The 27,210-nt window shown below is 38.7% G+C and overlaps 2 protein-coding genes across 3 annotated transcripts; one reads left to right on the top strand and one right to left on the bottom strand.

Moving 5' to 3' along the window:
- Nucleotides 1–8,020: 8,020 nt before the first annotated feature.
- tarbp2 (TAR (HIV) RNA binding protein 2) lies at nt 8,021–14,289 on the top strand. Its single transcript, XM_004068678.4, has 7 exons — nt 8,021–8,317; nt 9,943–10,257; nt 10,460–10,529; nt 10,609–10,726; nt 12,012–12,139; nt 12,292–12,487; nt 13,270–14,289. Exons 1-7 carry the CDS (start codon nt 8,265–8,267, stop codon nt 13,425–13,427), a joined length of 1,038 nt encoding a protein of 345 aa, XP_004068726.1. The 5' UTR covers nt 8,021–8,264; the 3' UTR covers nt 13,428–14,289.
- A 69-nt stretch (nt 14,290–14,358) lies between these two features.
- Nucleotides 14,359–27,210, bottom strand: tespa1 (thymocyte expressed, positive selection associated 1). 2 transcript variants are annotated; one of them, XM_023954892.2, is made up of 11 exons: nt 27,073–27,210; nt 25,461–25,627; nt 25,202–25,232; nt 24,524–24,564; nt 23,769–23,819; nt 20,539–20,578; nt 18,049–18,144; nt 17,681–17,889; nt 16,501–17,600; nt 15,346–15,430; nt 14,359–14,912 (listed from the first exon to the last, which is right to left on the bottom strand). In XM_023954892.2, the coding sequence occupies exons 2-11, from the start codon at nt 25,582–25,584 to the stop codon at nt 14,821–14,823; spliced, it is 1,869 nt and encodes a 622-aa protein (XP_023810660.1). In that variant the 5' UTR covers nt 25,585–25,627; nt 27,073–27,210; the 3' UTR covers nt 14,359–14,820. The 2 variants fall into 2 exon arrangements, with proteins under 2 accessions (XP_023810660.1, XP_023810661.1); XM_023954893.2 differs by lacking the exon at nt 27,073–27,210 and having other exon boundaries at nt 25,461–25,723.

Raw genomic sequence — 27,210 nt, 5'->3', positions numbered from 1 at the left:
GGCAGAAGGAAAATAACTCTGAGGCTGCAAAAAGGAAAGACCAGGATCTGTAAGGATGACATGAGTTGAAGCTTTGCATGCCAGGAGAACATTTTAATTTAAAACTGTATTCTGACATCAACCACACTATTGTCACAACCACCTTGATGTAAAGAATTTTTGTTTTTTGTATTTGCTGTCTTTTGTCTAATTTAATTACATATTTACATGAATAATCTAATTTATGTCTTAAATTATACACATGTGAGATGATCCTGTTTCTTGCAGAAAAAATTAGCTAAGAATAAAAAATATGGTTAAAGATGGCCAAAAAAATGAAATGCATTAAATTAAGACTTTTTTTTTCTTATTTATTAGTTAAACTGTGGAGCTTGAAGGGAATGTTTTTAGTTATTATTTATGGATCTTGAATTTTAATATTTTTCTGCATCATCTTTGAATTGTTGGGTCTTCCACACCTGAAATGCAATGACTTAGAGAGGCTTTTTACTTTTTTTCAATGCTATATATTGACTACAATATGTAGATTTTCTTAAATGTAATATTTTTCTACTTAGTGTATTTTCCTTGTGTTTTGTGAATCTTGGGAAATTAAAAAGTATCTATTTTACTTCTGTTAAAAGCAATATAATTAATCAAGCTTTATGTGTCGATCTTTAAGTGCCTCAGTATGGTAGACATGAGCTACCACTCTTTACTTTGCTGTGTAAAAATACTTTGTGTAGTGATGAAAATCTCCTAAAGGTACAGAGTGTAAAGTTTTTGGTGTGGATCTTGACAATTTGGTGCTTTGAAGAGTAAAGATGCTACAAAAAAACCATTTTTGTTGTTATTTTTGACATGATCTTATTTTAAACTGTGACTTTTTTTTTCAGTTAGCCCCACTCTAATCCACTTAACTCTGATCGCCTCACTTACTGTCCTTCTTTTCATATCTTTTTACCTCAACATGGCTAAGCAAATACTTTCATTATCTTCTGAGGTACAAACAAAGTCATTCACCAAATTGAAGTCCTACAATGACCCCCTTTCAGGGAGCCACTGTAGTTATACACAAGACAATTACTCCACTAACCAGCTCGAGAGGGGTAATTACTGCGAGCATTGCTTCAGCAGAGTCAAGACAGGAGAAGAGATTAAGGTGGAGAACTTGAAGGTGCATTGTTTGTTGGAATCAGTGGTCAAACAAAAGACCCCCAATTAAGGTAGGATGTAGGACCAAAGAGGGGATGTGGAGATTAAAATACTGAAACGAGGCTGTGCTTCGGCGTTTTGGTTCAAACTAACGGTCACAAAGTGGCATTTGTCCATCTTTATGGCGCAGTTCCTGTCAAGCTTTTACAAACTAATAAAAATACTTCAGTTGGGAGGACATCCCACACTGGATTCAAAGATAGCCTTCAGACAGACCAAGTGATCACTCAGACAGATGAGCTTGAACAACTTATTCTGTTGTTCCATCTGGTTATCAACCACTTAGGCTGGAGGATAAGACAGACGAGCACAGCCTCATGGAGAACTGGTAAAAATTCAAAGGCATTGTGGTCAAAAAACACAAAGAAAACACAGCAGATGAGAAGCACACTGATGCAGCTGGAACCCCCAAGAGTTGTTGTAACATTTACACTTCTCTGGCTGTATGGTTCCAATTTGGGACCTCTAATGAGCTGTAGTTGAGGTCAATTTATATAAAACGCCTCTGGACCCACTCTGTCATCAAGGACCAGCGTGTTTATGGAGGTCTGAAGTGGGCACATGGTTGAGTCCACAGCATAAAAGGCAAGCACGGGGAATGGGTATGGCGAGGGTGTGCCAGGCTAGCAAGTGGGGGGGGTTCGAAGAAGATCGGTCAGTGGTTTAAAAAAAAATCTTCCTTCTGCCTTTCTAAAATACACTCCTTCAGCAGTGGCGGTGGCACAACGTAGTCTTAACTTTATTTTTACTTCTTTTATTTAAAAAGCCAGGAAATGTTAAATGTTGCTTCAAATAAGGTCATAAAAAAGAAAAAATATACATGTACTGGCATATGGAAGTGAAAGCAGAAACCAGACAATCTGTTCCATATGGCATGCCCACAAGAACCCATTTCTTCTATTTACAAAATCAAATCACCACAGATTTAATAAAACTTAAAAAAAAACGTTATTCCATAGGATCCCAGACCCACCTGTTTAAGCCATCACACATCTTATTTCCCATGTAACCGACACACAAAATATCTTTACGTATTTTTTCATGCTGTGTTTAGTTAAGGCCCTTTATTTGATGAGTTACACAAACTCACCCCCTGTGAGTTGATCCTGGGACTCAGATTGCATTGAGAAAAGAAAGATTTCATCTGGATCTGCAGAGCAAAGAGCTAATTAAGCTCCTTTCCTGCCATTATGTGCTCCAAGTAAAACAATTGATTTGACATAGCCACAGGCCTCATGGCCTGCCTCTGCCTCCCAGGGCTGAGGGAGCATGGAGAGGCACCGGGCATGACAAAAGCACAGGTGTCTGCAGGTGTGACTATGTCCTTTGCAGTGAGGAGTTCGGTGGGGGTAAAGGGTTAAGAATGTCAGCATGCCCAGAGGCCCAGCAGTCAGGCCATAAGTAGGAAAGATAACAGTTTTTTTAGGCAGGGAGGTAAGGTAAGTTAACTGGAACCACCCACAACATGACCTGGAGAGAGGAGAGGGTCAAACGATGAAAAACAAAGGCTGAGGAGGAAATCATAACAGATAAGAGAAGGCAAAAGGTAAAAGAAATAAAGGTATACCGCACTTTTTGTCTCAATTTCCATTTAAATGTAAGGAAAGGAAGCCACAATCACAAAAAAGATGTGCATCTTTGATAAAGTATCATGTGTTTTCCTCTATTTCAAACTACTGATATTTGTGTATTAATCTTAAATGCCTCATGTTACAAAACAACCAGCAGCCTTTGAGCCAAAGTCATTTCTCCAACTCTAATCACTTTATGTTACAGCATTTTCTAACTTGAAAGCATCCTTTAAAGTCTAAAGGGAGTCCTCCCTAGCAGCCCATTCCACCACATGCACCACTAAATGAGACCATTTTGTTTATAGGTAGTGCGCAACTGCTGTGGGTGACTCTGTGCCCCCTAAAAAATATAATACACTTCCTATTTAATGGCTTCCGGATGACAAATTGCTTCCAGGGAAAAATTAGGTAACTAAATTTGCAGGTGCAGGGGTCAGCAGCTACAGGTGAGTGGTTGAACAATAGCATTTGTGCTTATTTTCTGTTGCAAACTGTGATTTTGCTTTTTCACAGTTCATCCTGAATGCAGCTCTACATTCGGAGTTCAGCTTTAAGAAACACAAACAATAGCTAAAGTTCATAAAGCAAAGTATTCCCATCATTCTGGCTGACATGGAAAGTTTTAGAAGTGAATTATCTCCTAGATAAACAGCTGAAAAACCACTGAAAGAACTGATGGCCCATTATAACCTAAATGCCCAACAGCTATCTAGAGCCCCATTAAAGTGCTGTTTCCTCTCAAGAATCCTTGCTTTCTTGATCATATTAAAACTGACACGGCCAAACCCTTCTTGCATGCAATTCTGTGTTAATTTCAACTCAAGCAACTAAGCAGTTCCGTGCAATGGTTAGTGTGAAGAAACCCACCAAATATGGTTAAACGAGGGGGGTTTATGGGGTAAAACACCCCAAATCCTCAGGGTAAAGGGTGGAAAAAACTGTTAGAGGACTCTGCCACTAACTAAGAGGAAGCAAAGAAGAGGCACGCAGTCGCAAAGCAGCTTGAATCTGGATGAGGATCAGCTTAACAAGGAAAACTGAAGGGAAAGAGTCAGGAGGGAAGACGGAGAGACAAAATGCAGAAAAAGAAGTGAGTGCTTTTGGCTGGAAGCTGAAGTTGGGAGCCAGGGCTGGCAGGGATTGGTGGAGGAGTGTGGTGGTTCAGAAGTCCTCCAGTGCGAGGCGCCAGCGTGTCCGGCGGGGGCCCTGACCATGAGTTGCCTCACCCCCCCAGAGCCACGGCCACAAACCCCCCACCCCCTTCAGCACCACCTCGCATCCAACCCAAAACCCACTGGCAGGCACTAGCTTCACTGACGCTGCTGCATGTTTATTTAATATTCTGAAGAAATTGAAATATCTCTGTGGGTTCACACACATACATGCACAATTACTCATAGACATATATATATATACCGGCACACATACATCCACACACATCCCCACCACCACAATATATAAATAAAAAAGGAGAGCAGTAATGTTCTCTTGATCTGTGGCCAAGGAAAGAGTTGGTCTTTTTCAAATGGTGTTTTAAGAAGTATAGAAGGAGGAGCGTGAACGCTTGACACTGCAAGTTGCCTGAGCCGCCCACATGTCTCAGTCTGACTCCTCCAGAGGAAAGAGCACAACAACCAATTGGTTGACAAACAATAAGTTGTTTCCATGTCACAAAAGTAGAAAACAAAATAACAAAGTGTATTGAAAGCAACTTAAGAAAGTAATTTTCGTAAAGATTTTATTTGAAAGAGTATGTGGTCCCTGAATTAGAATGCGAATATGAGGTGTTAGTGAAGCGCTAAAGGAACAAATGTGCATGCCAGCCCTGTTTTGCAAGTGTGCACTGCACATGATACACAGGCACACACACTCACACGCATCCATAATGAGCCTCTGATCATTACAAAGCAATTCCCTCAGACAGAAATCCCTTAAACAGCCTTGGTTTTGGTCTTCATGCAATTCCCCTTCTGTCTCCTCTCCCCTCAACAGCCACCAACCACTGCTGCTGCCAAAAATAACACAGGAGCGCCACTCGAACCCAAGCCTCACCACGGCACAGCTTGGCCACAAGAGAGGGATCAAAACACACACAAAAAAGGAAACATCATATTGTGGAAAAAGGGGAAAAGAGCATTCATACAGCTCCCTGCTTGAAGATATCTACTGATGACTTTGGCAACCAAAGAACCACACATACTTATGCAGCAGCCAAGACAGGGGAGAGGAAAGTGTGTTTGTGGATGTAGTTTGTGTCCATGTGTGCATACAAGTTGGATGAGGAGTATTGTAATTGCGAAGCAATTACATTGGCATTTATTTCTATTTTCTTAGATTATCACATTATAGGTCAATAAATTATGGCCTGAGCTTGAAAATGAAGGGAAATCTGCACAGAAAATGATGAGGAGGGGCACAGTGTGGTCATAGATTAATCATGATGCTCCAGTTGTTGCTTTGCAAGTTCAAATGGGAGACAGCTATACTCGCTGTCATGATCCGTTTCCTTTATGTAAAGTCATGGCTTCACTTTTTTTAATGCCAATCTGCAGGCGTTCACAAGCATAACATTGTGGGACTCAATGCAAAACCACATAAATAATAGGGAAAAAAGCCTAAAGGTAAAAATCTACCAGTATTTTATGGTAACCCTGCAATATATATATATTTTTTAAAGATGGGAAAAGTTGAAGCCATTTTTTTTACTACTGTGAGAGGATCCAACTTCAATATTGAAAGTCCACATAAATCACTGGAACTGTCATATTATCCAGTAATAAATTAGGTTGGAGGAGATTTAATAGCTATCAGATTTGGATGTCCTAAATCACAAATACATTCAATCTTTCTGGTAACTGGACAAAAAAAAACTTTTCATGAAGCATTTGGCCTTTCTATTAAAGATTGGATTCAACGTTTAAATATCTTTGACCTTCAATTATGCTGTCATCAGACGCTACTATGCAAATTACATTAAATATGTCTAAAACTGAGCATATTAGGCTGATTTACAGCTGTTCACAAAAGACAGCATGACTGTTCATGGTTGTATGTTTGCATATTTCTGACTGGCCTAGTCAAAACTAACAATATTTTCATGACAATGCCACTTTTTCCCCGACGAAGCTCCCCAACTGTATAAACAACACAGCCACAAGGCACAAGGGAATTTATTAATTTAGATCAGATGACTGGAAACTTTATGTGTGTGAAAAAGATTCAAAGTAGATTTTTTTTCCAGCTTACAACAAGGCAGGTGCGCATGACTCCAAACAGACATTTTCAAGGGAGCTCAAATGGTCAGTAACTAAATGTCGCCCTCCTCTGGTTCATGCAACCACTCTGGTCTGTCGTTTAAAACCAAAACATTAGAATAAGACAGTTTTCACAAAAACTTGTTCTCAAGTTTGAATGGTGTGTCCCTCCACATAAAGAGGAAAAAAGATCTGACTCAAACTTTGAAGTAGAACGTGCATCAAACGTTAAATTTTATGTAAGAATTTATCTATATTTCTATATAATCTATATTATTTGGGTATTACCGGTAATATTACTATCATTTCTTTATTATCTACATATATTTTAACAACTACTTGGTTAAGTAGTTGATTACTCAAAAAAAAACACATTTCTTCATTGCTATACTATATATATATATGCATCCTTCTTCGATAAAATGTTCCTCCAAATGTTTGTTTCTAAAAACAGTTTCGAATATTTCACCTTTTTTTTTGGTTAGTTGCATGAAGGGATGAAATATAGTGAACTATATTTACTCATGTTACTGAAATTTAAAACCCTTCTTTTGTATTATAATTTGTTTGAGTATGACCATATGACTGTATTTTCAGTAGTACTTAAGAACAATGAAAACAATAGGTTAGGTCTTCCTTTTTTTGAACATAAAAACAATCTTTAAAATGAACAAGTGCTAAATTAAAACATGATAAACCAGAGGCTCACAAAACTTAACCTCTAACCCAGGGGTGTGCCATCTTTAGCACCAAGAGCCATTTGGACCAGTTTATTAAGGACCAAAATTCAGCTACAGCCACAAAATCCCACTTTACTGTTTAGAAGTAAAGCCTATCATATTTTTCTGTCCAGTAGGCCATTCATTTATAGTTTTTAACTCTTGTGCTATCTTGTGGGGTCAAAATGACCCCACCCTTACATTGATGTGTTATTCCTACCATGACAAAGGTGGATAAAGGTGAAGAGGATTTCATGGAATCCATGGACACCACTGAAAATCACAAATCATTGAAGAAAAAAGGTTCAGCGCACTGTCTAGTGGGTTCAGATGACCCAACTCCCAATGTTACTGTGCCTAGGATAGCACAAGGGTTACACATTTTAAATAATAGATTTATAGTTGTGTTATATTTCTATTGTATTACTTTTGGGATAGCACATGCAAATTCTTTGCAAAATAAAATAAATCCTGTCAAATAAGATCCTGCTATAGTAGATATACAATTTTTATTTTGAGAACTTTGTATCTGAAAAGCAACTAGATAGGTAGGAATATGAGTTAAAACTTATTCTTATAATACCGGTAATTATTTTAATTAGTATTATAATCTGTTTTAATATTTATAATTTAAATTATTACAAAAATGAATGCATTTTGGAGGAACGGTAAAGCTTTCAATGCCTCTTGATTTAGAGTAAGGTAGGTAAGTAGAGTAGTAAGGGGAAAAAAGAGTTCATTTTTAACTATGGTAAAATTTCTTCAGTTTAAAAATCTAAGAGTAAATAAAAACATAACTAACAAACCTATTATTTGTTCAAAACGTTTGCATTTTCCTTCAAAACTGCAGAGCTAATAATGGAGGGCCGCATGTGGCTCCAGAGCTCTGGACCCCCGGCTCTAACAAAATCAGTTTCAAAAATAAGTTAACAAAATTTTAAATTGTTTTAACTGCTAAATGGCTTATTTGAGTTGTGTAATATATCAACTTATTTCCATTTTCATGGAATAGACTTGCCAAAAATATTAACTTGATTTTTGTAGAAACATTTCTACTTGTTTATGTTTCTTCAAATAATGGCCTTTAATTTTTAGTTCAATCTGACTACAATTACAAATCATTGTATTCATTTTATACACATCATATCATGTCATTCATTGATTACCCATATTACCCATAATAATTGCATCTTAAACATTTATTTAAGTTGTGTTATGCCCTTTGTACTTTTGTAATGTTACATGTTCATGTTGTATTAATTCAAGACATATTTGGTACTAGGAAAAGCCCGCGCTTCTTTCGGCCAATCACGATTTGTGTGTGCTACAGGATGCTATTACGTCATATTTGTGCGCCGAACGCTGTCGCTATGGAGGGGGTTTACTTCGTTTTTCTTTCAAATACTGTAGCCTTAAAATGGGATTAGAACTCAAACGAACACTCGTGTCTAATGAATGCTAGATAAGCTTTTGGTAGAAGGATTTTCCATCCGCAATAGTTCAGCTCTATCTGCGTGAAATAGGGAATGAACGACGATACAGCATCGGACAGCTGGAAGAGAAACTCCGGGTGCTCCAGGTGAGTCCAAAGCTAAGCTAACTCAAATCTTGTCTTTGCTGGCAATTCCTAGCAATGAGCAATTCTTAGTTTTTAATGCAGCTAAACATTTTTGAGGCCTGAGTTCACGATGATCCAAGCCTGCAGCAGCACAGTATTTTTTATTTAATGTTTATCTTTCAGTCAGAAGCCTGCATAGAGAAATATGTATACACGGGTGTCATGCAGACTTTCTTTTGATAGGAGATGCTGGTGTCTCTAAGTGATGGACAAATGTACACCACGTGAAGACACTAGGCCATCCCAACATGCCCTTCCTCCTCCTTTTCACACCCATGTTAACCTGCCTTGTTTTGAAAGTTTATGTAATTTGTTTTACTCAGATATTGGGTGACACCAGTTAAACAGACGTTTTGTCTGTAAAGCGTTGGAAACTGAACCATGCACAAGAACTTCTGAAATTAATAGTGACCTCCCTCCTTATGATGACTGAACTCTTCTTTCACCTCCAGCTTTCAATCAGAGGAACGGGCTTTGCTCATTTCAGGATCCTGAGAATCGGCGAACCCATGTTGTAGATTCTCTATAATCCTGTCACAAAGCTGCTTTTATTCTTTGTAATAATTTAATTGCATAGCATTCTACATCTTTGTGTGTTATACTGGCCAAAATGCTAGTTCAAGTAGTTAATTTAAACAGTTTTTTTTAATCAAAAACCAGTCACTGAAAAATGACTTGTTTACTGTCATTTGAAACTAAGAGAACCATTTCAAGGACAGTTTATGTACTTTAAGCATTTTATAGCTTAGTGTTTCTGGGGAAGTTCTGGTTAATAATAATTTGACTGTAATATTTGTTTTATTTAACCTCTTAAAGATTTACTCCAGTCATCTTTTTATCTATTGTAAAAGCATTCCCAGCTGTCTTTTTATTCTGATTTTGCCATTTTTGGCCTAAATTATAAAGCTTGTCCTTTTTTTTGGACATAGTTTCTGCAGAGTGGCAGGGGTTTATCAGAAATGTGGCAAGGCAAGTTTATTTGTATAGCACAATTCGTACACAAAGTAATTCAAGGTGCTTCACAAAACAGAAAAATGCATTAAAATCACAATACATCATAGAAATAATCAACGTAATATTTACTTTAAAAGAAAGGGAAAAAAATGTGCCTGTTATAGGCAGGACTGTTGGCACAGAGTAAGCCCGCCCCTTCTTCTTGACATTCCTCTGTTTCTCACACCCCCAACCTAACATTAATGGTGCAACAAAAATGACGAGCAATATCTGAGCTATCCAGCCGTACAGTTTTAAGGCCATATTCCATCTCAGACGAGGAAAACAAAGACATACATGGATCTTGTCGTCTACAAGTGGATGCATCAGAATGGAGTGGAGCAGGGAGCTTGTGGCCTACCATAGTACCTTCCACTTCCCATCTACAAGCTTTTTCCGACTGCATTTTTGCCTGATTCACAGCATATATATCCTCCATCATCAGAAAAATGCCACAAGAGCATGCTTAAAAAACACTATTTTCATCTGAATAGTTCTTTAAACTCTTTTTAAATCGAACAGCATCGTCTACACAGAGCATATCAAGGTTTTTTTTAATTAAAACTGTTGTTTTTTTTCCCCTCCTCATCTAGTATTGAGCAAATGCTGGCTGTGAATCCCGGAAAGACGCCCATCAGTCTGCTGCAGGAGTATGGAACGCGGATAGGCAAAACCCCAGTGTATGACCTGCTGAAGGCAGAGGGACAGGCCCACCAGCCCAACTTCACATTCCGCGTCTCCGTGGGAGAGATCAGCTGCACCGGCCAAGGGCCCAGCAAAAAGGCGGCTAAGCACAAGGCAGCTGAGGCTGCTCTGAAGATGCTGAAAGGAAGCCTGGAAGGTCCCGCTGGTGTCGTTGTCGGAGTGGACGAGTTTGTTGGTGTGGATGTGTTGGTTGATGAAGACGGGTAAGGATACAACTTAATATTTAAGTTTCCCTTTTTGTTGTTTTTCTTTTTTTTTTTTTTTTTTAATACAAAAGGTCAATTAATGTTTCTTTTTATGCCTCACATTGTTGAGTCTCCATATAATTCCCAGGTAGACTCTGTTGAGATGATTGAGATTCAGACCTGTTTGACACGTCCTGTCTACTTTTTCACCTTCATGCAGACCCCAGTCAGAGATGAAAACTACAAACACTTCCCAGCAGTCTGAATGTAATCCTGTCGGGGCTCTTCAGGTAAATGAACACAAAAAAACTTCAACAAAATTCTGTCTTTGAGTTTTTAATCATTGAATTTGTTTTTTCCTCATGTTAGGAGTTGGTGGTACAGAAAGGATGGCGTTTGCCAGAGTACACAGTCACCCAGGAGTCTGGTCCAGCCCATCGCAAAGAATTTACGATGACCTGCAGAGTTGAAAGATTTGTCGAAATTGGTATAAGTCTCAATGTGGAGATATTGTTTCTACTTCAAGTTCTTACTTTATTTTAAACCAAACTGCCCTGCTTTTCTATTTGATTATTTTTGAAACTTTAGTTTGTACTCATGTTATAAAACTGTCATTTTTTTATTTCTTATTTTAGCATCGGAATGTCATGAAACAGCACAGAACTGAGGTTGATATATTTCAAATAGATACTAAGGGGGCTCCTATTTTAGATCCTAATTTCTGTAATGCAGGTTTTTGCAGATCATGTCGATAAGTTAACCTCAAAAAGTTCTCGTCTAAAGTAGTTTGGTGGGTTTTCTTGTTATTCAGTTTTATTCTTTGGTTCAGTCAATGAGGTACTGATCCTGTTGATCCCTTTATCTATACATAACATTATTGATTCCTTATTTCTTTTATTTTTTTAGCAGACCAATTTTTATTTTGAAGTGCAAGCTCTGGCTTTTTTTGTTTTAAGAGTTTTTCCATTCATATTGACTTCTTCTCTCATCATCTAAACATCCTGAAATATTTCAAAATATTCTAGATAAAGTAAAATTGCTCTACTTTAGTTGGCATCTTGTGCCTAAACTTTAATTGGAAAACAGTGTAAAGTTAATGCTGTGACTTTACATTGCGTGAATCTGCAGCGTACAGTCCCAGCGTGCCGTAGGCCTCTGTCGGTCAGCGTTGACCATGGATGATGTATTCTAACTCTTGTCTTGTCTGGTCGTCTGAGACAACGTTGGCGGCGGATGAAAAGGCCAATCTGGGAGAGGCATTCTTTGCCGCAGAAATTGCATCTGTAGGCAGTTCCCTGGCTGTCATTGTTCCGAACCTTTCTGCAAGGTGGCTTGTCTTCTGTCACAGTGTACAGTGTAAAGTCACAGCGTACAGTTCCAGCGTGATGTTCCAGTGTAAAGCAGCTGAACAAGCAGACAGAAACAAAGAAAGTACGTCTGTCTTGATTGTTGAAAAAAGGAAATTTGTTCTGAGCTTGGAGTGAAAAAATAGTAAGCCTTGGATAAAAGACTACATTATCCTTTAAAGTCAGGCTGTGCACTCAACTCTTTACATAAAAAAGATGGATCACTCTGTAGATTTGAAGATGGATGTTGTCACTAAGAACTTGATACTGGAAAACTAATAACCCTCTTCCTTTTTTCAGTGTAATTTTCTGGCCTCCAGTGGCAGAAACCTTTTAGCAAATGCTAGATTCAATTAGTTAAATCGGAGCACATATCAGGTTGCTTTTTTGTCTCTTATTAATACTCTGTTGTTGTTATTTCTCCAGGAAGTGGTACTTCTAAGAAATTAGCCAAGAGGAATGCAGCTGCTAAGATGTTGTCACGAATACACGACGTGCCAGTAGACCTCCGAAGCACCAATGACGCCGACACGGAAGAGGACACGTTTAACATGGTGAGGGGCCGACTGCGTTGAGGAGGATCCTTGGGAATGCTTTGGTTAAATGTCCCCAAACAAACACTTAAAACACAAATGCACACAACAAAATTGTCTCTTTCATAATCCTTGATGGCACAAACGACTAGCCTGTGGATTTTTCTCCACAGCACATGGGCGGTAGAGTGGAGTCGGGCAAAGCGAAAGGCTTCAGCTGCACGTGGGACTCTCTGCGGAACTCGGCTGGAGAGAAGATCCTCCAGCTTCGCAGCCACCCTCTGGGCATGCCCTCTGACTCCAACTCCTGCGCTCTGCTGAGTGACCTGTCTGCAGAGCAGCGCTTTGATGTCAGTTACCTAGACCTAGGTGAGCCCACATGCAGTTGGAGTCGCCACTGCACCGCGCCACATCATGTGCGCACATTGAAGGAATGTGCTTGTCAAGCAGAAAAGAAAGCAAGAATTGTAAACATCTTGCTTGCGTGGAAGAGGTTCCGCATCTTATTGAAAGCAATAAACATCACTGTTGGGACGTCTTGTTTGTAGAGGGTCCCCCCCTGGGAAAATGTAAAACTCGATTGATCATTTCGTTGAAGTCAACCTCATTTTGCTATCCGCTTTATTCTATATTTGACGTTCCTCCAGGCCTTGACAGGTGGCCAGAATGCAACCTTATCTAGAATGAAGGGAAGCTTATTTACATCAAAAACTGACAATATGAACTCTCAAAACCTTATTTGGCTGAGAGAACATAGGAGATAAATGCATCATTCCAATGGGTTTTAGAGGAAAAGCTGCATTTGCTTAAACATATTTGTTGATGACTCTTGTTCATATTTATATGAAATGTAAGGCAGTTTGATTGATTACACAGATTATGTCCACCTGCACCACTTTGGGTTTTTTTTTCCTTCCAAAACTTCACATTTGGGGTTTGTTTGTTTGTCACCTTAACAACCACACTGTTGTGAAATTGCTCAAGTGTAGGTTTCATAACCTGATACTGGGGGTCACTTACCTACCGGTAGTATTTTATTGCCGTTGGATAGAAATTTATTGCAGATAAATTCATGCAAAATGTGGTCTTCCGTGAAAAGAAAAAAGTATGAAGAGTGTGTTTGCTTCACATTCTGTCCCGTCTCGTTTCAGAGGAGCGCAGCCTCAGCGGCCTGTGTCAGTGTCTGGTCGAGCTGTCCACTCAGCCAATCACGGTGTGCCACGGCTTTGCTACGAACACCGACGCCGCTCGGGCCAACGCAGCTCACAACGCACTTCAGTACCTCAAAATCATGGCAGGAGGGAAATAAGGAAACTGTTGCCTTCCTCCTGACAGATTCAAAAACTCGCCAAGTTATCATTAATAATATTATTATTTTGTAAAGGGTCAAATGAATAAATCCCAAATTGAGACTTTTTTCCTACACGTCAATCTCTGAACCCAGTTTTTAGTTTATTTTATTCTACGTCTGACACGTGCCACTGAAGATTTATCTGCCTAAAATAATCTCACGCTCATCTTCTTCGTTGATGACACCAGTTCTTTAGCTTCCCTTTCACCCACTGTGTTTTATTAAATACAGACTATTTTAGAAAGTATTCAGGTAAAACTATAAATGGAGATTCTTCATTAAGAATCCTGGTTTACAGGGAGGAAGTATAAAAAAAAAGTTTATATTCTTCCAAATGTAAAAAGTAACAAACTGCTCAATACGTGAATTATTTCAGATGTTAGTGAAGGAGCCTACCCAAGTCCTGATAAACTATTTAAACCCAACAGTTCAACACTGCCACATTTTAATGTTTAGCCATGCTATCTTTTATCTTTAAGCAAATTAGGTGTGTATTTTTGGAAACTCTTTGAGTTGTTGTCACGGTGTCATAAGTATCTGACCAACTCTGTTATAGGCCGTTCGCTAATCTGGTTCCGTTTTAAACAAATGTTCCTTTCTGACTGACAGTGAGGTGTGACCAAGCCTCACTCTATTCTAGTTATTTAACGCATCGACTTCCACATCACAGACTCGCCATATAAAGCGACCACATGTTCTAATGTGAAAATATTTATACCTCAAGACTATTACCGTGCGTGTGTTGAATGTGTAGCGTAGACTCCTTGTGTTCTCTGTCCTTGTGGATTAGGTTCTTTTAAATAAAAGAAACTTCATTTTACTGATTGTCTTTTTTGTTCTTTGATTCTGGAACGTTCCATACAGTTTGCACGTTTGTTGATAAAGGCTCTAAAATGAAAAAGTGGGATTTATTATTTAATGCAGCTTATAAGGTTTATATTATGCGGTTATACCAGCAAAGTCACAGCTGTTTTACTTCAACACAAAAGTGACAACTGACACATTTGAGAAATCCTAATATAGTTACAAAAACTTAGAAGGAAAAAACATGAAATTTTATTTTCAAAGTGCATCTGTGGCTGTTTTTTAATGAAATATTTCCTAGGCATTATTATGTTTCAACTTTTTAAAAGTTTTTCTATTATGTAGTCCACATTGTGCACTACACAACTATATGTATTCACCCAAACGTTCAAGAACTATGAAAGCATACAAAAACTTCACATCTGGATATAATATATTCAGTAACCTGAAGATCAAGGTAAATCCAAAGTTTGGAGTCATTTTCTTAGCTGTTACATTTTTAAATGGACTCTTCAGAGTAAAAGAAAAGCAGAGGTAAGGTTGTCTGTCAGCTGCTGAGTTTCTCTGCTGAGGGGCTGAGGTCTTCATCTGCAAATCCGCTGCTGTCCGACTGCACACTGTCACCCCGAACCACCTCCCCTACACAAAAACACAGTTCCTTTTTACGCGCTGCACAACACAGTAGAAGAGCAGATGCAGCCTGACCTCAGTTGGCACAGAGAAGAGTGACAGTAATGAACACCTGCGTCGTGACCTATTTCCAGAGCATATGCCGCAGCATTCCCTTGCAGTAAAACTGCCAAACTCGCACAGACATGTTTTCACATCAGCTTGTTTCCATCACTTCAGTCTAACCCGAGTACAGGAAGTACAGACACTAAAACAGCAGGCTTTTTTTTATTTGTAAAAGGGAAGAAAGATTGTGGACTCAGATTGTTCATTTGGTTGTTACATGGGAAGTTACAAGTGTGAAAACCATCAACTTTATTCTCACATGAGATGACGCAAGTAATTCTAAAGAATGCTCTGGATATTGGTTCATGCAAAAAGCACAAAGTACGCTTTTCATTACCTTTATTTGGACATCTGGAAAGCTGCAAAGTTGGTGTCCTTGAAAGTTCTGATTGTCCAAAATCCTCTTCTCCAGCGCTGTGCACCTACAGAGGGAGGAGGGACAACATTGGCTTTAAACACTGGACTTCTGTTTAGCAAAACAGACAACAATGATGAACGTGATGATGAAGTGATGCCAACTTTGCATTTAGCGCCGGTCCGTTTTTCATGGTAGCTTTTCTGTAAGAATGTAATATTTGTGATGAGAATTAGTTCAATTCAATTTTATTAGTATAGCCCAAATTCACAACAAAAGTTGTCTCGATGGGCTTTGTATCAGTAACTGAAAAAGTTAAACATAAAATCAAAACGATCATGAATACATAGAATTCAGTAGGAGAGTACTAAATTGAACTAACAAACTGACTAAGCCAAACTGCACATCCCTGCCCTTAGACCCCCCTTAGTTCAGCGGGTACCTCAAAACCGAACCTCTGATGTCAGAAATATCTTTACCTGAGCCTCCATTCAAGCTGACACCTCCATGTGGCCGGGGTTGTAACACGGATATATCTGTACCTGTCTAGTCACCAGTTAATTATTAAAATGAGATCCCTGAGTCTGTATTTGCAGATTGGGGCATTTTGTAGCCCAGTGTGCAAAACGGATACTAGCATTTATGATATGAAACATGCTTACGTCATCCATTTTTTACAATAAAGCTTTTACTTAGTTGAAGTCAGAGCTTGAAGGACACATACCAGAAGGTGTGTATGTTCACCCCAGTCTGATCTATTACATCTTCCCCAAAACTTTTTAAAATATGACTTAACAAAACAGGAGACATGCAGTTCTTGATGGAAAGACTGTCTTAGGATTTCCAAAACTAATAAAATATTCCCTCCTTTTTTCTTCAGAAGTGGTAACAAAAACGTAAAAACAGTTGAGGTTTTTGTTGTTTTCTCATGCAAAATGTAGATTTATTTTTCATGTATTAGTTCATCTTTTTGCCTTAATTTATAATGTAGAACTCAAGAAAGAATTCCACCAAAAACCCCAAACCCAGACTAGATTAATACTTAAAGCTAAATAAAGTAAACAGCAGATTGTCTTCAGTAAGGTTTCCATTTTATGCCACTTCAACAGATGTAGCTCCACTGTGACACTACTGTACCTCCTCCAACTCAAAGGAGTTGACCTGCTGGCGGGCTTTGGAGAAGGCGCCCATGCTGGGATGTGACATCGGATTCAGGTACTTTGTGTCTCCTTGACTTAACAGTTCATCGCTGGTCAACATGGACGCCACGGGTGAAGCGTAATGAAAATGTGGCGTTTTTGTGGAACGTGGAGATTCCATCTCTCCATCCCAGCCGGTCACTGTAATGCAGCAACAATTGCAGCTGCTGCTGGGTTCTAAACCAGCAACCTTAGTCATGTGTGGGTGGCAGTCTTGTGTGAGAGCACAGGATTCATGGGATGCAGGGAATGGCACGTCTGTGTTTTCTGCCACAGAAGAAGCAGGAAATAGACAGTTTGTACTGTGTGTGCTCTGATCACAAAAATCACACGTGACCTTAGCGGCAGGGTGCAGCTCAGCTGTCCCTGCATCTCTTTGGGTGGGACAAGAGTCCAGCTCCGACCGACGTAAAGGCATCAGTTGTTCAGAGTCTGTTAAAGTTTCTTGTGATGAGGACAGTGTTGTGAAAAATGTTGGACCACTATTTGTGCTGTCAAGTTCTTTTTCTCTGGGCCTCTCTTGATCACCATCAACATATTCTTTTTGTCTGTTGTCTTGCATTTCTTCACAGCAGATTTTAGTGTCATGTTGAGGTATATTTGCATCCACCACGACTTTCTGCATGGGTCTCTTTTCCCCGTTTCCAGTTGTCAGCCCGTCCTCCACAGTCTGATTGTCTCCATGATGTTCCTCCAAATCCAGCCTCTTGGCAGTCCCCGTTTTACCTCTCATGATCATTTCCACGATGTCAGGGACGCTGCTTCTCTTCCTGTGTAATGGCTGCGGAGAGGTGGACTCAGACCCACGAGGGGAGCCTGTGTACAGACACATTCTGTGAACGGTGTCCTTAAGCCGCTCCACAGGAGACCGCGGTTCGCTGCAAGTGCTGGGCTGAAACCGCTTCATCTTGTTCACAGGAGAAGGAAAGGTAAACACCGGCGTGTCCAGTTTTTGTAGAGGAGTGCGGGACACATGGGAGTAGAGCGAATAGAAAGCATTGGCCGTAGCCGTGAGCACTTCAACCTGTCTAAAACGACCTGTGGAGGGATAAAGAGTAAAATAACTGATCATGTAAAGCTTGGTGGATATCTGTGATTAAGTAAATCCAGTATCTTACTGGCGAGACAAAGTCTGTGGTCCTCTTCTCGTATGCGCTGAATTTGAGAGTCCAGGAACAGACGCAAGTTAATGCCGTTGGCGTTGGAGGGAGAGTTTAAAAATCGCGACGGGACACGTGCGGTGATCTGCTCCTCCGCGCTACCGAAACCCAGCGCACATAGAACCTCCTCTGCATCCTCTTCATACAGCTGCAGGATCTCTGACACACTAAGAGAATCACAAAAAAAGGGAAACTTAAGAGAAAATAAAAATGCAATCTAGAAAAATAAATAATCTGGGCTAAAAAAAACTTTCTTAAAGAAATCTAAACAAAGTGGGAGGTCTGCCTTTTAAACAGAAGCTTAAGTAATTTGAGTTAAGCCTCACCTTGAAAGAGTTTTGCAGGTGGATGAGGAGTAGCAGCTGGAGGCCATGCTGAGCCCATGCTTCAGTTGCAGCAATCTAAGTCTATGACGGCTTGTTCTTCACACAGAAAAAAGTACAGAAACTCTAATTATCACGGGAAAAACATAGGAAAACTGCTGGTTTTACTTCTAACATACACATTCAGAAGCAAAGTATAAAGGATGTCTCAAAATGAAACCATGTTCTCAAAGAGTTTATCTTATCACTCGAATATGGTACTTTATTTTGAAAGGTCAACAACTAACCTATTGGACAGAATGCTGCGTTATCTTTTATATGAAAAATTATGGGAGGAGATGCTTCATGTTAATTCAGGAGTAGAGAAAAGGGGGGAAAACGGACAAATGTTGAAATAAAATAAAAAATTAAAATACAAATAAAGCATGAATAAAATCCTTTATTTTGTCAAACAAGAACCAACAAACCTGGAACCGGTTTGATGCGATAAAGTCATTTTCTGAATGTGTATTTTGCCCCATGAGACCATTTTGACCTCCCTTACACCTAACAAGAACTAAACCAAACCAGCAATTATGTTCTTTCTGCATAAGCATAAGCAGCTATTGACACAATGACGTGACATGAAGACCTGATGATCACTGCCAAACTACGGAACCCACTTCCATTCACATGTCCACAATTTGGTTTAATTTCTGATCGAGTGTCATTTATGTGTTAAATGCATTCTGGTTAACCCCTTTTTTTTTGGTTTCTGTTTGTTCACATTTGTGTTGTTCATGCAGGTTGGCTGTGACTTCTCCTGGATGCCTCCCAGGGTCCTACTTGAAGCAGTCACAGATACCTGGAATGCCTGATCAGAGTTTGCTGTTTAACAAGGTGTCTCTTCTGTCCTCAGCACCGGAGCATCTTGTGCATTTCCTTGTAATCTTTCTAATGTTCACTCTGAATATTTCTGTAGTTGTTGGTTTTTGTTACTTTCCCCATGTTTGTGGGGAACTTTTGTTATTAAATCTATTGGAACTTCACTGGTTAGGTTTGAGTCCTTACTGCTCCTACCCAGTTATAACAAAATGTTGATTTTTAACCACTTAAAATTTCATTTTAAATTTTTTATACATAACCAGGGATTTAAACTGAATAGAGGTGGACTTTCATTAATAAAATGGTGAATTCCTACATGAAAACCCTAGGAATAGCTGTTTTTTTTTTCCCCTAAAAAATACCACTAATGGCTTCAAATATCGGAGTAACCCTTGTGGTATCCTAGGCACTTTAACATTGGGAGTTGGGTCATCTAGACCCACTAGACAGTGCGCTGACCCTTTTTTCTTCAATGATTTGTGATTTTCACTGGTGTCCATGGATTACATGAAAACTTTCCACCTTTATCCACCTTTGTCATGGTAGGGAGAACATGTCAATGTAAGGGTGGGGTCATCTAAGATAGCACAAGGGTTAAATGATGATTTGTGGGATGGATACTTGCATTTTTAAGAATTAAAGATACATTTTATTTGGTCATAAAGCTAAGCCCACAATTTACATATATATCATAAAAACATTTCATTTATTCTCTATACTGAAGCTATTTTCTTTTTTTAACTTGTCCTGTCCAACAGCTGAGCAAACAGATGAGAGCTGAAGGCCTTTTCTTGGACATATTTTACTTAAACAGAGGTATGTCTGAATAAACCCCTTTTGTAATCGAGGCCAAACTTTATTCATTTTAAATAATATTTGAAAATATTTTGTGTTGGACCGGACGGAAAAGGAAAGGAGAGAAGAAAAGAGAGGGATGTTAGAGAGGGGGGGATAGGAGGGTGATTGTAAAGGGGGGGGGGGGGTAAAACCACGAAGCAGCATAAAACAACAAGTTTCTGGATGGTTATACTCATCACAGTGAGGTTCAGATGTAATACAAGTCGATAAGGGCGGAGCCTGTCCACACACACACTCAAATGTTATAAACATACCTGTTGGACCCAAAAATGTTCACATGTCAACATGTACAAAACACAAATATTGTTCACACACGCATACCTATACGTTCAAGCCAACTAGTGTGAAATATTTCATTCAATCACGCAAAGTATTTGTGCAAAGATGAGCCAACACCTGTGCTCAAGTGAGTGTTTATGTTCTTCTAGAATGGATGATGGAATGTAAAAAGAGGGAGGAGAGCGCCCAGTCATCCCAACACCAAGACCCCTGCCGCAGCGGCAGCCAGAACCCCCCAACACCCGCACGGTAGCAGATAGAGAACAACCGCCCCCCGGGTGAACACATAAGCCACCCAGGCCAGGGCCAGCAGGACCACCATGGGGCCCCCAGAGACAGAGAGCAGGGAGGCATGGGGGGACAGAGAGTGCAGCTCCGGCCCACCAGGGGAGCAGCCCCCCTGGCGCGCCGGGAGGGCCCAACGTGGGGCCCCGCTCCAGAAGAGTACTGAAGCAATTTTAACAGTGATAATTCATTACAGTTGTCACTTACCCAGCTCTGTGTTTAACTGAAGCGCCACCTAAGACTGAAGCTGTAAAATAAACAAAAGTTGGATGAATAAACACATCTATTGTTTAGAAACGAAAAGTAGCATTCTGCTGCACATCTGAATATTGACTTTTGCCAGAACATGCGGTGCACACACTTTTTGCTGTTTTTTTTTTCCTATTCTGAAGCATGTCAAACCCCTTGCAACACCAGGAAGCCAGTTTAGCTTCATATTCCTGTACCGCATAAATGATGAAACCCATCTATAAAAACAATTTCATAATGTTATCATATAATATTAAAAAGAGATTTGCACCACATACTGTTGAGAAAGTTCCTGCACTAAACCCACGAATGGTTTTCATGACTCATAACCAGCTCAGCTTTGCTAAATCATTATAGAGATCATCAATTATAAACGTGGTGAGTAGGCGTCTTTAAAACAAACAGGAAGGACAGTTTAATCTTCAGTATCTTTAGTCAGTGCCAGGATGCCGTGAGAGATTATTTTTATCCAATAGAAGGATATCAAGTTAGTAAAAATATGCTCATGGTTTATACCTACATTTTTCATTAATTATCACTAGAATTGATCTGCTGAGAATTGATCTGCTGATAGAAAAGAGAATCAAGTGAGGTGATTTTAGACTCAAAGAGCCTGAAATGAGCTTTAACGTGGCAATAAGGAAAACACTACAACAATGTTTTCCTGCTCTAAAAGTTAGAAACTAATGAGAGAACTAGAGTGCATCCTCCTTTTTCTTTTAGGTTTTTAAGATTTCATAGCTGGAAATAAATTCAGGTGTCAAGGGGTTAATGTCAGTAAACATGTACCGGTAAATGAAACAGAGTATTAGGCATTGGCAATTTCAACCTTACCTAGAAAAGGGTTTGAATTTGCCTTAAATGTTAACTCTTTTAGTCATGTGGAGGCATTATCAAAGGACCTCTGTCATGCAAAATCAATTTTTCTAACTTTTAAGTGTACTATCGTGTTAATTCCTCACAAAAAACAACCCCAAAGTGGTAATTTCATCCATTGTGACCTAGATAAGTGAGGAACTGCCCCATCCAGGAAGAGTCTGCGCTGCCAGCACGGTCCCAAGGTTAACACAAACACACTTTCTTCACTGACCGAGCAGTGATCTGGAAAAACGTATAAATTTTATATGCACAATATACACATCCATCTTTGCAAAAATTTGGATGTTGTTTGTTTTTATGTGCGAAACGCAGTCGCGTTGCCAATGCCAGCTCTAGGTTGACGTCAGGAAATGGGCGGCACCCACACAGAGCGGAAGGCGGTGCCTCAGAGATCAAGCCGTCTTACTTCCAGGTAATAAAATTAACTGTGAAAATAACTCATATTTAATTTTAAAAATCGTTCTTTGGTATGCCAAGATAATATATGACCATATTTATGAACATAGTTTAATCTGAAAGGCTAAAGAAAAACCTGACAAGGCCCTTCAAAGGGTAAAAAACTAAGCTTTCTACATGACAGCTGTCCCACATATCATAATGGGACAGCTGGAAGGAGTTTTTCTTTCTGCTTCCTTTGTTTTCGTTCTTTGGATTCTGTGTTAAAGTTTGGAATTTAACTTCAGCTATTTTAGGGGCCTAAAAAGTCTCTTTTCCGCTTTCTTTTATAGTGTAGCAAGTTTCGTGTATTTACTTAATTTGAGTTTCAGTCAAGATTTAACCATCAACCACCTGAATTTAGTTTGACCAGCTTTGTGAGCATTTAAATTGTCTCCATTTTGGCAGGTGATGAAAACAGTTGGATTGGTTTATGGGCCACTTTCTTTTATAAAGGATAATGGTAAGTGCTATAGGTTAAGTTTGATCAGTTGTGTTGTTTAATTATAGCTGCTAAAAGTAAAGGCAGGCCATCTTCTTCTGCCTCCCTGCACATTCACATTTAATTTAATTTTCACCCTGGTGAAAATTGTGTTTTTGGTGTTTTTAAAATGTTCTTGTAACGTTTCTCTCATGATGGAGGACATGTATAAAGAATATTAAGCTTAAATCTGCATTTCTGAGTGTTTCTTTGTTTAATTCATTGGGAATCAGGAGCAGACAAAATTATGTTGTTTGAAAAAGATTGTTGTTGTTATGTAAAATCTACAGTCACTCACTACAATCAATATACAAGCTCTCTGCTCCTCTCCATTCTGATGTATCCACCTGTAGACAAACAGATTCATGTACATCTTTGTTTTCCTCATCTGAGCTGACATTTGGCTCAAAACTGTACATGTTTGATACACCGCTAATGATAGCTTAGGGTTTCTAGGGGCTGTAAGCTAGCGAGACAGAGCGTAAACAAAGAGATGATGGGAAATGAGGGAAGGTTTGTTCTGCGCCGACAGTCCCGCACACAACTCTAAGATGACAGTTCTTTAAACTCCTGCCGCTCTGCAGAAACTATGTCCGAGAAAATGACACAGGTTTGTTTTTTTTTTTTAATTAAAACTGCATACTCATAATTAAAAGACCACTGGGAACGCAATTAAAATATATCAAAAGATGATCAGAGTGGGACTTTTTTTTTTTATAAAAATGCATTGCTGAAATGGTGTGATTGACTTTTTTTTGTCAAATAGTGTCATTCATTGTAGACCAGCACCATCACTTTTGCTTTACCAGCACCATCACTTTTGTTTTTATCAACAAAGTACAACTACCGGTAAGCATAAGTCACATTTGTGAATCATCGATCAGACTTTATTTAGAATGAGGAAGTGAAAATTAGTGAACACATTCTTCAGTGATGAGTTGTGCAGAATAGGTAAACTCATAGGGGACGCTACTTTCCCTCTCAAATGCCTTTCCTCGACATGGTGTTTGCACACACCTGACTGCTCCAGAGCAGCAAAAGGACAAAACTTCTGCTTTAACAGAGAAGCTCATATTTCCCATGAATCAGGCATTCGTAGGCGTTCGATCTGCAGCATGCAAACTGAACTTATATAACACGCTGGTGCAAATTTTAACTGGACATCTGCTGTAATTTGCGCTAACCGGGACCCCATCCATTTTGACCTTTTAGACTGGTCTGCTTGTGTCACTATGTGCTGCAGGCAAAATATGTATTGGTAGGTATTGTTCTCTGTTAACAGACTATCTGCTATTGATTTTCTGCTGAAAGAGAAAAAATTCCCATCATCCCTAACATGTTTTTTACAGATCCAGATGATAAACATCAGTGTGCTTGCAGAGTCTGAGCTTACCATCAGCTCCAAGGCTCAGGTCATCGGCCAAATTAAAAGCTAGTTCAGCATCTGAAAAAAAGACAAAACGTTTGGTTGAACTTGATTAAAAACACAAAATTTGCCTTTTAAAATCTAATTTTGGCAATTCTTTTTTTTCTTTATGTTAAGGTGAGCTTTGAATTAACTTACAGTTTGGTCTGACCAATTCAATAGAAAATAGAAAATAAAAGAAAAACAGTTCAATATTTCAATAAACATCCTGATTGGTAAACTAAAAAATTTAACATAAGCTTTTTAAGCACAAGTCAAAGTATTTTTACCTTTGAAAAAGTTCTAGTTATCAATGAAATACAAGTTTACATTTGAACAAAAACGTTTAATCAGAACAATTAGTCCAGTTGCAACAAAAAAGTTTTCGTTATCCTCCAAAATTAAATGGGACATCTTACCTATTAGACTCATAAAACTTTATGATTTTAATTGTTAGTTTTTTCTGTTTGAGAAACAGTCAAGTCGATAAGTTGGAATCATGAATTAATTTAGCTTAAAATATTTACAGTATCTGTTACCTTTAAACCATGGTTCACTGGACTATTCTGGAGTTACTGTATGTTACTTTGTAGGTTTTTTTTATATTTATGTGGTCAAAAATGTCTTCCCATAACAGAAACATTTTATTTTTGACGAGGAATTTGAGTTGTTTACTTTTATGAAAATTACACAAAGTGCATTGACTTTGGTGTGCAAAATGTCCATTTTTAAATTGCTCTTACCAAAACTGAATCTAGCATTGTTCTCCGACCCGGCCTCTGACCTGTGAAGACAAAACTCTATTTTTAAAACATTCATACAAACACACATTCATGGTTGTGCCATTTGCATGCTTTTATCAAACATGTGACTGGGTTTGCATGCATGCTTCCATCTAAAGAATGATGCTCAGCTCGTTTGCAGTCAAGGGTGGCTTGATTTAGCCTCTCATGCCCTTTCAGCAGCCTGCAAAAGGCTGCCAACTTCCTGTTACAGAAGTGCTAGCTTTCACATAAGATGTCCCGAAACTACTGGAGTATGTACACACATACACACACACATTCACACATATATATATATATATATATATATATATATATAAATTGTTGTATAGGTCTAACCTTTGATAACAGGTATACTACTTTACCAATAAGACAGGTGATTTACCCAGCTGATCACAAAAACACACAAAACTGTGCAAAAGTTCTGATCAGAGGGTATTTTTTTCCAATGGAACATTAAGAACGTTTCATCTGAAGATAATGCGGTGAGGAGCAAACTGTAGCTGCCATGCAGCATCTTTACAGCTACAGACTTTCCACTCTCTGAAGTCATCCGTTTCCAATGAGTTACATGTTCCCTTCATCACCTGTCGTCAACATTCAATGAATCGCATCTTAAAAATAAAAAGGTTGACTCACCTACAGCCACGAAGCCAGCTCTCAATCTTTTCTGTGGAAATAAGGCACATAGAAAATCCTTGTTGAACAAATCTGTTGCTTTTATTTAAACTTTGATGAGCTTGTTGAGAAAAAAGAAAAAGAAAATCCCACTAAAATATTCACCACTTGTGTGGTTAAAAGTATCAGAGTTGTGAAACAGGCTATCAAACATTCCACAAATATTTCCATTGCTAAGGAAAATGTGTCTGTCCTCAGAAAGCATCGGGCCTGTTCTCACCATCTGGGAAGACATTGTCGTCAATCATCGAGGTGGATAACAACCCTTGAGGTTCCTCCAAAGTGGTGCACTGTCGGCTGTTGATCCAAGCTCTCCGCCTATCTTTGATGGACGCTCTTTCCATGACTTGAGGGCGATATGTAGTCAGTGCAACCAATGCAGAAGGACTGGGTTGGAAATAAAACTTGGTTTCAAAATTACATGCACTTTTGTAAACCCAACCTTCAACAGCACGCCCACTCAAAACTGTGATAGTTTCCTTTCCTAATGTGTTATATCAACGCTGCAAACAGATGGAAACTTGCCACCACAGCACATGTCTCCAGTACAGTTCACCGACATATTTTGGAGTTTAAAATCCTGGGGAAATAAAGCACACTCTTTTTGAGCTTCCAAGTTTAAAAAATAAACTCAAAAGTAAGATGAGAACCAAAGTGCGGCTGGTAGACCAGCTTAGGGAGGCAATAATAGAAACTACTTATCTGACTGATGCTATCAGGTTCTTACGAAAGGTTTAGCTTGCAGCCTTTAGTCATTTTTAATGAGTATCTAATTGAAATCCCATTATACACAAGGAGTTCCGTTTTCTTAAGATTTTATAGACGTATAAATGGGATCTACAAATTATTACAGTGTCAATGCACTTCATTTGTCTTTCTTCTTTCTCTGATCATTCAATGATCAATTTCTTTGGACCTCCACGTCTGTAAAAATCTGTATATTTGGATATTTTAAAGTTGTGAATGACCTTTTCTTTCATTAAAAAATGAGTTAGTGTTAAAATTGATACTGTTATAAACTCTTCACTGATTAATGAGTGAGACCCAAGTTGTTCCATCTTTTTTGAAGGAACTATTTGTTGCTTACCATTTAAAACGTAATCAAAAAAACTGCTAAACTGTCAAGTTTGTTTAAAAAATCAACAAATATAACTATATTGATCTTTACAAATACTTTATAATACCTCAGACCAGTAAAATACTAAAGTTTAACTTAAAAAAACATGTTCATATGTCCTCATCTGGCTCACCTTCATTATCCTTTTGGGTTACTTTATGCTAAAATGGTTTATTGGGTTTTTCTTTTCTTTTTTAATCTGAGATTCCTTTTTGTTTTGCCATATCCTGATATGTTAAACATTAGATCTAGAAGAGGTTGTATATCTATTCGCATCACTGCATGTAAATTATCATAGACTGTAACAAAGGACTTGGTATGAAGCTAAAATGAAAGTTACATATGCAGATCATGAATTCATAAATGATATTAAGAAACTAAAAAAGAGAAATAAAGCTAAACTAAGATAAAGCAGTAGTGCATGTGTTCATGTTAGAGATGTAAAGTTACAAAACTGTCATCTAAACTATGGACAATAAAGTTTCACTGATTGGTGTTCTAAACAGAAACGGTTATGAGAAAATGTGAGGTTTTACTTTATGAACACATCTACTGACGTAAGACCTAATAAAATAAAAAGTTTTGTGTTATAACCACAGTGCAACTTTTAAAGCCTAACTGTGATTGTAAAAATGTTTTTTTCTTTATCAATAAAGTTGCCCTTACTTTACTTAAGAGTTTCTCCAGACTAAAGCATCAGAGAAGAGAGCCTTACCTTCATCGACGTCTCTGGTTTCAGTTTTGAGTCAAAGAAATGTTTCGATCGTTTCCTGTTGAAGCAGACTCGATGGTGAATCTGACGTGTTTTTCTGCGTCAGGCGGTCAGAGCGGCCGGCGTGCTGTGCTGTGCTGC

Source organism: Oryzias latipes, chromosome 5, assembly GCF_053564925.1.
Source record: "Oryzias latipes strain Hd-rR chromosome 5, Olatipes_Hd-rR_3.1".
In the NCBI taxonomy this organism is placed as follows: Eukaryota; Metazoa; Chordata; class Actinopteri; order Beloniformes; family Adrianichthyidae; genus Oryzias; species Oryzias latipes.
This window is presented reverse-complemented; position numbering and strand designations above follow the sequence as displayed.

Coding starts and splice junctions, on each gene's coding strand:
- tarbp2 (XM_004068678.4), top strand. CDS start 8,265: ATGAACGACGATACAGCATCGGACAGCTGGAAGAGAAACTCCGGGTGC. Junction 10,530..10,608: donor ATCCTGTCGGGGCTCTTCAG/GTAAATGAACAC, acceptor TCCTCATGTTAG/GAGTTGGTGGTACAGAAAGG. Junction 12,140..12,291: donor AAGAGGACACGTTTAACATG/GTGAGGGGCCGA, acceptor TTTTCTCCACAG/CACATGGGCGGTAGAGTGGA.
- tespa1 (XM_023954892.2), bottom strand. CDS start 25,584: ATGGAAAGAGCGTCCATCAAAGATAGGCGGAGAGCTTGGATCAACAGC. Junction 25,233..25,460: donor CGACAATGTCTTCCCAGATG/GTGAGAACAGGC, acceptor TTATTTCCACAG/AAAAGATTGAGAGCTGGCTT. Junction 24,565..25,201: donor AGCTGGCTTCGTGGCTGTAG/GTGAGTCAACCT, acceptor TTGTCTTCACAG/GTCAGAGGCCGGGTCGGAGA.